The sequence below is a fragment of the Petaurus breviceps genome, unplaced genomic scaffold (genome assembly GCF_028583685.1).
Source record: "Petaurus breviceps papuanus isolate PSGF00001 unplaced genomic scaffold, PetGlider_PUasm1.0 138, whole genome shotgun sequence".
Taxonomy (NCBI): Eukaryota; Metazoa; Chordata; class Mammalia; order Diprotodontia; family Petauridae; genus Petaurus; species Petaurus breviceps.
In genome coordinates this window covers 20,529,619-20,542,913 of record NW_027185694.1, presented here as the reverse complement: position 1 = coordinate 20,542,913, position 13,295 = coordinate 20,529,619, and the positions used below count along the sequence as shown (strand labels likewise).

The 13,295-nt window shown below is 46.1% G+C and overlaps 2 protein-coding genes and 1 long non-coding RNA gene across 4 annotated transcripts; 2 read left to right on the top strand and 1 right to left on the bottom strand.

Annotated features, from left to right (window-relative positions):
• The first annotated feature begins 4,731 nt into the window (after positions 1 to 4,731).
• Positions 4,732 to 12,892, top strand: LOC138176466 (uncharacterized). The gene is made up of 2 exons (XR_011172247.1): positions 4,732 to 5,182; positions 12,651 to 12,892. It is a non-coding gene; the product is annotated as an uncharacterized lncRNA (long non-coding RNA).
• On the top strand, positions 5,172 to 7,034 carry CLDN9 (claudin 9). Its single transcript, XM_069107229.1, has one exon. It carries the CDS (start codon positions 5,306 to 5,308, stop codon positions 5,957 to 5,959), a length of 654 nt encoding a protein of 217 aa, XP_068963330.1. The 5' UTR covers positions 5,172 to 5,305; the 3' UTR covers positions 5,960 to 7,034.
• Positions 7,331 to 13,157, bottom strand: CLDN6 (claudin 6). Of its 2 annotated transcripts, none has more exons than XM_069107210.1 (2): positions 12,974 to 13,157; positions 7,331 to 8,701 (listed from the first exon to the last, which is right to left on the bottom strand). In XM_069107210.1, exon 2 carries the CDS (start codon positions 8,678 to 8,680, stop codon positions 8,012 to 8,014), a length of 669 nt encoding a protein of 222 aa, XP_068963311.1. In that variant the 5' UTR covers positions 8,681 to 8,701; positions 12,974 to 13,157; the 3' UTR covers positions 7,331 to 8,011. The 2 variants fall into 2 exon arrangements, with proteins under 2 accessions (XP_068963311.1, XP_068963318.1); XM_069107217.1 differs by lacking the exon at positions 12,974 to 13,157 and adding an exon at positions 10,308 to 10,421.
• Positions 13,158 to 13,295: the final 138 nt, after the last annotated feature.

The window sequence follows — 13,295 nt, the reverse complement described above, 5'->3', positions numbered from 1 at the left end:
ATACTACCCCCACCCCACCCCCAAGCCCTTTCCATCTTAAGTATAGTAAGAGAAATGGGAGTGGGATAGAAAAAGCAGTGCCCTTGGAAGGTCCATTGCACCATTCCATTCCTTCCCATTGCACACCTACCACTAAATAAGTACTACAAATCTTATTTCTTACCCCACCAATCCAAATGGTGTAATCTCCAGATTTCCATCTCTCTCTCCACCAACCTTAAGGCTTTGTGAGGAGTACTGGGCTTGGAGTCTGGGGATCTAGGGTCCAGTTTTCTGAGTCACAGTCAATAGGACCCTAAGTCTGTAGTCAGGAAGATCAAAATTCAAGTCCAGCCTCAAACACTTATACTTACTAGTTTCATGGCCCTGGGTAAATCACTTAAGATATGTTTGACTATAAGATGAGAATAATAACAGCATTTTCCGCAGCTGGGTTGTTGTAAAGATCAAATAAGATATATCTGTTTCTTTGACGATCTTAGCACAGTGCTTGGCCTTTAATAGGCACTATACAAACCCTTATTCCTTCCCCTCCTTAGCTGGGTGACCTCCAGGATTCAGTCTCTCCTCACCTGCTGGAAAGTGGGAGGGGAATAACATTTGTACTCCGAAACTCATTGGGTAGTAGTAAGAATCCAATGAGGTAATGTGTTCCAAGTGCTCTGTATGTGCCTCAGGTCACTTTCCTCACTCTTTCCTTTCTTTGTAGGGGGTTTGGGCTGAAGGGAGAAGGGTGTCTTACCAAAGGGAAAAGAAAGAAGGAAACTGAAATACAATTGGAGGTTAACTTCACATTTAATGAAAGACAGTCTAGAAGGAAAATAAAGGATCCCTTGTCCTCATTGTGCAGTATATTGATTGTGGTCTACGCTTTAATACTTGAAAAAATTAGTGATTTCTTCAGTGTGGATCCTCCCTAAAAGCCTTACTACCTTCAGGATCTGCCAGTTTCTGCTGTGTTGGTATAGTCTTTGAAAAATTTCAGCATCACCTCCATAATAGGGTCCTCAGTGGATAAGCTTTAGTGGGATATCACATTTTAAATTTGTAATATGTTCCATCTATGGTCCAAACTTATCAGGGACCATTTTTTAGGATCATAGAATTCAGAGAAGCAAACTATTTTAGGAGGTAGAGAAGCTAGGTTCAAATAATGTCGGGCTGCTTGCTAATTCTATAACAGACAAATAACAGAACCCTTCTGGGACTTAGCTTCCTCAATTGTAAATGAAAGGTTTGGACTGCTTGGTGCCCCAGATCCATACAGACCAGCCTAGGGAGAAGAAAGAATCCAGCACTCAGAATCCACTGGTCAATTTCAATCCCATCTCCATTCTCTCTCCAGACTAGCTTTCTTCCCTGAAAGTTAGTTGGTAAAACATTTTAATATTACAGTTAAACAGATGGAACAATTTAGGAAAGGAAGAAATAGAAGATTCACTCCGACCAGTTGCCATAGCAATTACTCCTGCAAACATCCAACAGGAGAGAGAAAAAAGTTGGTTGAGTCCAATTGCCAGCATGCTGCTTCCTGGCTGAAGGTTTCAGGACTTGAGCAGGGTGGGGGAAGGTGAGCAGAATATTTACAAGGGTCACTAGGCTGTCTCCTGGAGCAACTGGGCAATGAAGCCCTTTACTTTGAGTTGCACAAACCAGTGGGACAAGATTCCTGATTCTCCTGGGAGAAACTAGAAAATTCCATTATCAGCCTCTCCAAAAGTAATCACCTTGGTCTCCAGGCTCCTCACTCCTCAGCAGTTAGATAGGGGCCCTGTTCATCCCAGAGGTAGCATCTATCTCAAGAGACATCCTGAAGAGGATTTCACAGTCTCCTCTTACTCTTATTCTCATATTGTGTGACATCCTGCTTTGTTGGAATTGAATGCTCTATCCCATTGACCTATCAGTGAAGACAGAGCAGTAGATCTGTATCTATAATACCGCCTCAGAGTAGTGTTATAGGTCACTTTATCTTCTATCAGGCATAAAAGAAAGGAATTATGGAGATGATTAGATAGTCTTTGTTCTATATATGTGCCCTCTTCCAAATCTGCCGTGTGTGACACAGGCAATGTGGTGTCATGGAAAGAGCCCTGAACTCACAGGTTCCAGGCCAATCACTTCGTTTCCCTGGCCTCAGTTTCCTTATCTATAAAATGAGGTTAAAGATCTCAAGGTCTCTTATAGCTCCAGACTTATGAGGCTATGTCCTAGAATCTCTTTTAGTTACAGGAATTGATATTTTAAGTTCCCTCTGAGCTCTATATTCTAATTACTATTTTATAGATAAGAAAATTTAAGAGCAATTCCACAACTTCTGAACCATTGAAGAGCTAGTTTATGGCAAAGCTGGGACTAGAACCCAAGTCTCCTGTGCTTTTTCTGGCAAATTGTCCTGACCCCCAAGTTTTCCTCCTTTTTTGTCTTCTTCAGCTTCACCACTCCCGATAAGCTATTTTTTTTTCTAAGACCTTTCTTCAAACCCCTTTGTCACTTTTATCAGAAGGCCCTTTTAGCCAGGTCACAGATGGCTGGCTCTTGGAATGAGGCATCTCGGTATGATAGAGAAGGCTGAGGCTTTGAGCCAGAGAACCCTGTCTAGAAATTCCATCTCTGCTACTCACTACCTTTGTTATCTTAGGGCAGGTCAATGACTCTCTGGGTATCTTCAGCAGCACAAACTCTCAGGAAAGGAAGGGCCCTCAGAGGCCATCTTAACCAATCTATAGCAGAATAAAAATCTTTTTCCTCATCTATTAAATGTCAGGTTTCCCTTCCAGTTCCAAATCCCATGAGGGTTATGGGTCATCTTCCATAGAGGTGCTTTCCAGAAATCTTGGAGGAAAAGGGACCACAAGATACCAGGTATTAAGGAGGGATTTGAAAGATAGAAGGGGAAGGTGACACAGAGAGTGAGGATCTGGGAAGAAGAGTGAAGGGCTAAATTAGGGCCAAACAAAAGAGAATTAACTACCTACATACATAACATTTTAAAGTTTGTGTATCTCCTCTCTTTTGAGGGGGAGCATTTAACAAATGCTCATTGATCGATTGTCAATGTTCTACTTAAACATGAAACCCAGGCACATATACAATATTCCATTGTGTTATATCTTTTGACCTTAACAAAACTCTATTATCATAGGTACCATCATGATCATTTTATAGACAAGTTAGCTAAGGCTCAGATTAAGTGACTTGTCTGTTTTCATATAACCATTAAATATTAGAAGCAGGATTTGAACTTAGAACTTGATCTCTCTCCAAAGATTTGGTTGAGGATAGTGTAACAGGAACAAGCTTCCCTTAGGCCTTTATGGTCTGTCCTAAAACTTCCACTGAGGCTCTGAGACATTCTGCTATCCTCCTTACACCTCAGTTTCCTTCTCTCATTGGGCTCCTTTCTCTAATTCTGACACTTCCAATGGTCTTTGAGGTTTTATTTTTTGCTTTTTGGAAGGCAGTTGGGGTTAAGTGACTTGCCCAAGGTCACACAACTAGTTTTTGTGTTAAGTGTCTGAGGCCGGATTTGAACTCAGGACCTCCTGACTCCAGGGCTCTATTCACTGCACCACCTAGCCACCCCATCTAATAGTCTTTGAAACAAAACAAGTTTACTTGAGGCTACCTGGGGAAAACAAGAGGAGGAGCTTACTTCCCTTAGGGGAACAAGACACACACAGTCTTTGGGCACAGCTGCTTCTTGGGACCCCATGGTGGGCTGGGTGACACAGAGATGGGAAACCCTCCCCCATGACATCCCTTTCCCCACCACAGAACTGCTCCACCCCCTCATGGACTTCTTCACAGGCTCCTTTGTCCTAGTTCCCTCCTTTCCCTATCTCTACAACAGACTCTTTGTCTTCCTGAGGAGGGAGGGGGTTGGGGTGCCAGAGACCCTGGATGAGTAGCTTCCCACAATTCAACTCCCCAGTTCCAACTGGGGAGGGGAGGGGAAGGCACACCTGAGCTGCAGGTGGGGGGGCAGGCTTTCTAGGCCGTTGCCCTGGTAATGCCACCTGAGCCTGGCGCCACACACCTGTTGCCTGGGGAACAGGGCAGGCAGGGCCCCTCCCCTGGGAGATGCAAGAGCCCTTGAGCTGAGACTGAGACAGATCAGATTCCCTAGGTCCTGGGGGTGGAGGGAAACAGAAACTAGGGGAGAGTGGGAGGTGTGGGGACAGAAGAGACAGATACTGGGGGTAGGGGAGCAGAGCTGCTGTGAGATGGAGGGACAATTACAGAAGGTAGGAGCAGGTCAGCAGAGAGATGACGAAAAGGGAGGGGTGCAAGTTTCAAGAGTTGTCAAGGGACTGAAATTAAGGGAAATTTAAGGGTCACAGTTTGGATTTGGGATTCAAGTTGTTTGGCCTATTCCAAAATGTGCCTCCTTTCGCAACTCAAGGAAACCCAGGCTAATATCACAACCCTGACCATCTGTTCTTCCATCTTTTTCTACATAGCTTTGGTCGCTTTCTGCTTATTACTTCCCCTTTTCTTTCCTATACTGCCACTGCAGTATAGCAGGGGGCACCCCCCCCCCACTTCCACAAATGGCCCTAGAACCCACACAGCCGTCCTCTGGGCACCCCCAGCTCCACCCCGCCCTCCACTGCCTCCTCCTTGTTGCTGTGGTTCCCCCAATCACCAGCTCCCAGACTCCCACCTTCACTCCTCCCCTAGCTCCAGTCCTATAACCACCCCTGCCCTTGCCCTTTCAGCTCCAGACTGAAATCCTGGGGAGAAAGTCACCTAAACAAGGAGCCCGCTGGCTTGGGAGCAGACCCAAGGGGAGAGCTATCTGATCCCCAACCCCACTCCCAAACGCTACAGGGAATGAGTGTCAGAAGCCTCCCTAGACTCACGCACAGCAGAAACATAGACTAAGCAGGGGAAGCGAAAATCGGACATTGGACAGCTCCCTGGAAAGCCAAGAAGAGCATCGGCAACTACAAAGAGCTTGGGACATTGGATCTTTTTAGGGGGGTGACCGGGACCTTTAAGGTAGGGGAAAAGGCGGTTGGCCAGATACAGGGACCAGCAATCAACTGTGACGGATCCGGTCCAAATGGAGGTGTTTCTTATACTGTAGGGAAAGAGCAACAAAGACCGAGAAGGGGGCCGGCCAAGATCTGTCAGTGGGGAAGGAAGTAGCCCAGTCTCGGACAAGGGGATCATTGATGTAAGTGAGTCCTCTATTCCTTTCCCGTTGGGTCCTAAGAGCCTAGATTACACTGAAAGCTCTCTGATCCCTTTCTCCCAAGTTCAACCAAGGGCCATAAAGACTGAGAAGACCTGAAGGAAGATGGCTTCAGCTGGGCTGGAACTCCTGGGCCTGACTCTAGTGGTGTTAGGCTGGCTGGGGACCCTAGTATCCTGTGCCCTGCCCCTGTGGAAGGTCACAGCCTTCATTGGTAACAGCATTGTGGTGGCCCAGGTGGTATGGGAAGGCCTGTGGATGTCCTGTGTGGTCCAGAGCACCGGCCAGATGCAGTGCAAGGTGTATGACTCCCTCCTAGCCCTGCCCCAGGACTTACAAGCAGCTCGGGCCCTCTCTGTCATTGCTCTGATGCTTGCTTTGCTGGGTCTGCTGGTGGCTATCACTGGAGCCCAATGTACCACATGTGTGGAAGATGAGGTTGCAAAGGCAAGGATTGTGCTGACCTCAGGGATCATCTTCCTCATCTCGGGGATCTTGGTCCTGATCCCCGTGTGCTGGACAGCCCATGCCATCATCCAGGATTTCTACAACCCCCTGGTAGCTGAAGCTCTGAAGAGGGAGTTGGGGGCTTCACTTTACCTGGGCTGGGCAGCTGCTGCCCTGCTGATGCTAGGGGGAGGACTGTTATGCTGTACCTGTCCCCCACCTCAGCCTGACCGGCCTAGGGGACCCCATCTGGGATACTCTGCTGCCTCCCGATCAGGGGCCTCTGGGCTGGATAAGCGGGATTATGTGTGAGACAGACTGACAAAGTGGTGGTTCAGACTCCTGACCCAACTAAGTCTCTGAAAGTCACTCAAGGCATCTGATCCTACTCATTGGCCAGAAGTAATCCTGCCTCCAGTGTTGGACTTGGTTTAGCCTTATTTCAGAATTCTAAACCCTAAGCCAATTGACCATTTCAATCTTACAAACTTTTCCCCAAGTTTCACTAACCCTAAAGGAAATATTATGTCTTTATATACCCTATTTGTAACTACATCCTAATCTGGAGAGAAACCCCTGCTTCTTGGTATGCTCTTTGTATTTCTTTCAATACTGATTTCTCATCTGCATAAAGAAAGACCAACCCTATCTCAAAAGTTTAAGTGAGATCTAACTGGGAACGAGCCCTAACAAAAACCTGTTTCATCAGTCCATTAAGCTCAGATCTGCCATCCACCTCCAAAACTGTTTTCCCTCCCAGAATCCAACAGGAACAAATGAAATCTCAGCCTTGTCAAAATGTCCCCCTGCCTCCTCACTCCAAACTCCACTAGACATTCTAAAATCCAAACCCAATAACTGGGCTTAATCTAACTTGGTTTTAATCACCTGCCCCATTCTCCCTTTATGATTTCAGAGCAAAGTGCTTTTATGTGATCTCATGAAACCTCATGAGATAGGGCAAGTATTATTTCCCCTATTTTATAGAGAAAAACTCAGAGAGGTTAAGTGACTTACCTGATGGCCCCTAGGCCCCAGTCGAAGGGATTTCCAAGTCTCCTGCCTTCTCTAGGTCCACTAACAGCATATTCCCATCCCATTCCACTCTCCTGAGTCAGTTTTTGACAATGGATTCAGTATGTCTAGCCACAGTCCCCATGGAAAGCACAAAAAGCACCTAGCCTCTCTGTAGAACCAAGTCTTAGCTATCTCAAGTACATCTAGTCCTGGTTCCCACTTCTGCCCAGGCTGCACTCCCAGATCCACCACTAGGTTTTAGGCTAAGGTTGTACCTTGCCCAAAGACTTCAATTTCCCCTCCGTGGCTCGGAGCGAGCCATCAGGTCACTAGCTGTTTGGACTCAGCAGCAGCAGTTTCCAACTCTACCTACAAATAGGAATAAAGGAAGTGTTTTGTAACTGGCCTCCATCTGATTTATATGTGGGATTTTGGTGGGAGGGTAGGGGACACAACATACTGTTTGCACAGGCAGACAGATCTGATAGCCCAACTCCAGAATACTACCTAAGGGTAATCTGTTTTATTTCTAACGTCAGGAGACTGGCCTTTGGACTGTGTGCCTATGGAGTGTTTTTCAATCCTCTTCTCCCACTGATTCAGGCCTCCATGCCCACTTGAGTGATTCCCAAAGTCAAGTAGTCTCCCACAAATAGAGACTATCACCATTTAGCAAGACACATTTTATTCTCTAAAAATCTCCAACCATGGAAACTCCACAAAGAGACAGGGAGGGAAGGCAGCAGCATAGTAGGAGGGTGGGGAGAGGTGTTTGCTGGATCCTGGATTAGAAAGAGTATATTAAAAGCAGGATACATGAGCCAGCAGGAAGATGACTTCCTGCCTTCTGGGAGTCCAGGAGAATCATAGCAGCTACCTCAGTTCCCATGGAAACCAAGAAAGGCTAGTGGAATCTTGGTGGTCCTGTTTCCCTGGGGGCTGGGGATGGCCAAGGATGAAGCACTACATTAAAGAACTCTGCACTTGACAAGGTTAGAATTCAGTCCCACAACCAAAGAGGGTTCTAGCATTTCCAGAGAAATAGCATAGATCTTTGTGGTTTCCAGGAAAAGGTGCTGGAGCTCTTGGCCAGCGTCTCTGTAGCTCCTTATCCAATGATGTCTGGAAGACTTTGCATCAGTAGCAGCAGTAAAAGACCAGGAAGGGATGTGGAGTCATCTTCTTGGCTCAGTCGTCCAAGGGGTTAAAAAAACAAAACAAAAAAACCCTAAAACTCTCAAGACTGACAGGGGTCACCTGTAACTTCATCTTGAGAGGGAAGGAGGGGAAAGAGGACTCCCTTACCTAAGGGAGTCATTTGTTGCCTCCCCTCCCCCCTTTCTGGATTCACACATAATTTTTGGTTGGGTATTCAGAAGGACCTCGGGAGCCTCCTGGGGGAGGGGCAGAAGCAGAGTATCGGGCAATGTAATGGCTTGTGCCCCTTGAGCCGCCAGAGGGGCAAGTGCAGCACAGTAAAGACCCACCTAATATAAAAAGGCTTGCAGCTGCCCAGCCCACGTAGAGGCTATGCCCCAATTCCCTTTTCTGAGCATCAGCCACCAGGGGGTTGTAGAAATTCCTGATGATCTCGTGGGCAGTCCAGCACACAGGGATCAGGACCAGGACTGCCGAGATGAGGAAAATGACCCCTGAAGTCAGGACCAGCCGGGCTTTTGGTTCCTCATCTTCTATACACGTGGTACACTTGGCCCCAGCAAGATAGATCAGTAGGCCCACCAGGGCCAAAAGCAGAGCGATGACCATGAGGGCCCTCGATGCTTGGACATCATGAGGCAGAGCCAGCATGGAATCATACACCTTGCATTGCATCTGGCCAGTGCTCTGGACCACACAAGCCATCCAGAGGCCTTCCCACACCACCTGGGCCACTACGATGTTATTGCCGATGAAGGCTGTGATCTTCCACATGGGCATGGCACAGGACACTAGACCTGATATCCAGCCCAGTACTGAAAGGATGATACCCAGGATCTGAAGGCCAGCAGAAGCCATGGTTGGAAGCTTAGGGAAGACCTGCAAGAGTGAAGAGAGAAACAGATTGTGGACCAGCAGCCTCATCCTCTTTGGTCTAATTCTGAAGCTGTCCTAAAGAGTTCACATTTAGGCTAAAGTACCTCACTTAGTCCATTAAATAAGGAACCCTTAATAAATAATCCCATCTATTGGATATAGCCTCCTATAATGCAAGAGCAAAAAACTGTAAGAATGGTGGAAAGGGCATAGGACTGGATGTTAGGATGCTTGGATTTTAGTCCTCTATCTTCCATGAATTAACTATGTGACCTTAGACAAATAATCTCTTTGAATCTCAGATTCCTCCTTGTTAGGTGGGTTGTAAGATCTTCAAAGTATACCCCCTTCTAGGCATTTGGAAACTGGAAAATTAGTGCAGGGATAGCAGAGAATTAGTTGCAGTTTTCAAAGTTTGGAGCTCAGAACCTTGGAAATTAAATATGAAATTGGAAGGATAACAAAGGAAGGTCCATCCCTAAATTCCTTCCTAACAAATTAAATTAGTCTCATCAAATCAATGAATTTTCCTCTTTGGGAAACCCCTCACTTCAGCCTCAAGCCTCTCACCTCAGATTTGACTCCATACAATGAAGGAATATATCTATGTATAATGCTGCATTCCCACTGCAGAGTCCAAGACTGTGCTCATCAAATTAAGTAGTTATTTCCCTACCTTCTATTGTGGAAAGTACCAGTGAAATCTAGGTTCCAGTACCAATTTTACCCTTGGGCTAGTCACTTCTCTCTGGGCCTCAGTTTTCTCCCCTGAAGAATGAGGGGATTAAATGCCCAAGATCTCTTATTTTGAAGTGCTATGCTCAAATTTTACTTCAGAAGCCCTTCCCTCACTCTCAGATTTGGTCACTAATATTCCCTTCTCTGACAAGAGACTCAATTAATTTGCTTTACATATCCAACAATAATCCAGCAATAAGTGTTGCACCAAGACTTTTTTTTTTGTGCCTAAATAGATCTAGGATAGAGATAGCCAGTGGAGAAGGAAAAATCAAAGTCTACCTATTGTCCTCTATGCCCCTTCCCAAAATAGATTCTCACAGTTAGAAAGGACCTCAGAGGTCATCTTGTTCAACCTCCCACCCCATGCAGGAATCCCCTCGGCAATTGTCCTGACAGTCAGCCAGTTTCTTTGTGGGTATCCCCAGTATTGCTAAATCACAAGGCTACTTAGTTCACTCTGCTGTTTCCCAGACACTTCCATAATCTAAATGAGATTTATTTGCCCCATTGTAATTTCTACCCAGCTGTCCTAATTCTACCTATCTGAGCCACAGATTACGAAACATATTGAGTTGGCATTCACCAATACCCCAGGCTCTAATAATTTTCCACATGAACTACAATCTGGTCCTATTTCTCCTATACTGTATAGCTACTGTTTTTTAAGTGCAGGACTTAAAAGTTATCTTTTAAAATATTCATCATTTTAGTTTTGGACCTTGTCCATAGGTAACATTTTTTTCCTTCCCAGCTGATTGATCCTCAGCATTTTCAGTCCCTCTTACACAGAGAACAGATTCTTTTACTTAGAGACAGGTTTAGAACAGGTACCAAAAACAACATACTCAGAATCTTCCCCTTCACTCACCCCAGGGCAGGACTTGGACACTCCCAGGTCGGCAGCTGAATTGACTTTATCTCTTATGAAAGACCTCCCTCAATGTCTCCCTTCCCCCTTCAAGTTTCTCCTTTCACACACAAGTACCTCCTCCCCCACCCCAATCCTAAAGAAGTTTCGGATCAAATCACTTCTCTACTCAATAACTTCAAAGGCTCCCTACAGCCTCCAGGATAAAGCTCAAATGCCTTAGTCTTAGATTCCCAGACTCAAGGGCCACCACAACAGCCCTAGCCCCTCCCCTGCCAGCCTTAGTCGTCCATCCGTTTACTATTTACTAAGTCCCTACTATGTGCCAAATCTCCCGAGCAAGGTCGGGGACATAGAGATTAAATACTTGGTTTCAGCCCTCCAGGGAATTTTAAATCTGCTCAACTTCCATAAGATTCCCAGGGGCAGGAATGTGTCACTCCCCTCCCCCAATTCTACCTGCAGAGGCACAGTAATATGGTAATAGAAAAACAAGGATTTGGAGTTAAATGGTCTCAAGTTCCTTAGACATTTTCTCTCTGACCCCTTCAGTTTTCTTGTAGCTTTAAGATCCCCTCCAGCTTGAAATCTCAGGATAATATATGAAATCCCTTTCAGGCAACTTCAGGTGCTAACTCCTCCGCCATGAAGCCATCCTTGATTCCCAAAAGTGAGCCTTCCCTTTTCTCCTGGAACTATATTCCCAGTATATCACTTCTTGCTACCTTGTGCCACAATAATTTGGGTCTTTTTATCTGGTCTCTACCTTCTCCAGCTCTTCTTGGCAAACTAGTATCTGATAATTACCACTTCTTTCAAAAATCTTCAATGGATCTCCATTGCTTTTAGCATTGCCAGATAAACTAGTCTGGCATTAAAAGTCTATTTCCCCACTATACACTTTTCCACTGACTGGCTAGCTCCCATGCCTGGAATGCACTTTCTTCCAACTCTCAAGATCCCTTAAGTTTCTTTCAGAAATAGTAAACTGCTGGGAGGTGGGGGTGGGTGCAGACCTCTTAGAGGAAACCCTTTTCTGATCCTTCTTAATTATTAGTTCTCCTCCTCAAATTACCTAGGCTTTACTTAGGGAAACAGTTGAATTCCCTACAGAGAATATCCAGACCCTAAGAGCAGGGACTCAGATTAAGAGAAAAGAATAGAAACAATTCAAAGCTTAGAAGAAATTATAGATCCCTCCCTTTTTCAAGTATTCACAGCACCTACCATAGCCCTTACACGTGGTAGGGATTGTAACACTTGTTAAATATTGTGGAATTGAAACTGAAAAGTCTTCCTTTTTTCTCCCAACTTCCCCAGACCTGAAGTTATAGCCCTTTGCATATAACTCACATTTTACATCGATTAATTGATCCCAAGGCAGGTAATATAAATCCTCCCCACTTTTATAAAGGAAACCCATTAAGAGCTAGAATTTGAATCTTAAGTCTTCTGGATTCCAGGACCAGGGCTCTTTCTACTATACACTACTTGAAAATGAAATGATTTAGCCCCACAGCTCGGTTCTCCTGTGGAGCGCCTATGTTCTTTCAAAGTTCAACTCAAATATTAATATTAACTGTTAAAGATATTTTGGTAATTCTCCCAGCTGCTAGTGCCCCTCTAAAGTTAGAGGCCATTTACTGTTTATGTGTACCATTTCTCAGATAGAACTAAAAAGCTCTCAGAGGGCAGGAACTGTTTCATTTTTGTCTTTGCAGTGGCAATTTCTGGCACATTTGATAAGTTTAATAAATTCTTTTTGAGTTATTTTCTATCCTGGGAATTCCCTAGATGCCAGGCCTAGGACGAATTACTTGGTCTATTTGGGCCTCAGTTTCCTCATCTGTAAAATGAAGTAACTGTATTAGGTTATCACCAGTTCAATTCAACAAATACAAACTCCAGGATATTAAGGTCCCGCTCTATACTCATTCGTGATTTGCCCCCGGTCTTGGGGTAGCCCCTAGAGACCTGAGCCTCATTTCCAGGAAATTTATCTCCCTCTCCTCCTCCCCCCCTCCACCTCCCCCAGAAGAGATTAACACTGGGTGCAATCAGGTGGTTTTACCGGGTCAGGTGGGGGGGGGGGGGGGGGGGAGGGTTCCAGGGAAGTTCGTGGATCCTCCCATTCTACAAGGGTCAGAAAGGACGGGCCCCAGGCCAGAGCCCAAGGATCTTCTACAGCGGGAAGAGTAGCCCAGTCCGAAGGGTAGAGAGTGTGCGTGGGGGTGGGGGTGGAGGGTGGAGATGGGTTCAGGTCTTTTGTCCCAAGAAGGGGAGGGGAAGGTTGACTTTTCTGGAAATTTAGAGCAAAGATGAACACCTCCATTCCCATTCTAGGAACCACAAGAAACCGGAGAAGTTCGGTCTTGCTTCTGTCCCTTTGTGACCTGGGAATCCGAATCGTTTAGCTCTTCTTCAATGGACGGCCGACTAATGTCCTCCTGCCCTAATGACCCATAACGACTTCACTAGGACCCAACCCCAAACATCTGGCTATTCCAACCAAGGACCAAGTCTTGGACTCTAGACCTGGGTGTTCCTCCAGTAGACCCAAATAAAGTGGTTGCTTTGATGCTAAACCCTCAGCGTCCAGCTCCTAGCCATGGCAGGGGGTGCAGCCCCCTTTCTGGTGGGAAAAGAGCCAGCGTCCCCAAACTCACCTGCCTAGGAAACGAACCAGTGCAGCCAGAGATCAGGGTAGAGTATGGGGAAAGGGGGCGGAGGCGGGGGTCTTAAAGAGGCTGCGAATGCCCCCGTGACGTCACTGGCGACCCGCCTCCCCCAGGGAGGGGCAGAGACCCCTGCCCGATACCCAAGTATCTAGGCTTCCTGAGAGATCCTAGAGATGGGAAACTCTCTCTTCTCTGAGTAGAGCAACTACTTAGCTTCAGGCTATGTATGAACTGCGGGTTGGAAAAAGATGCAACTGGTAGTTGGATGGATCAGGATGCCTGGGTTCTGGGAGACTAAGCGGTTTGGCAG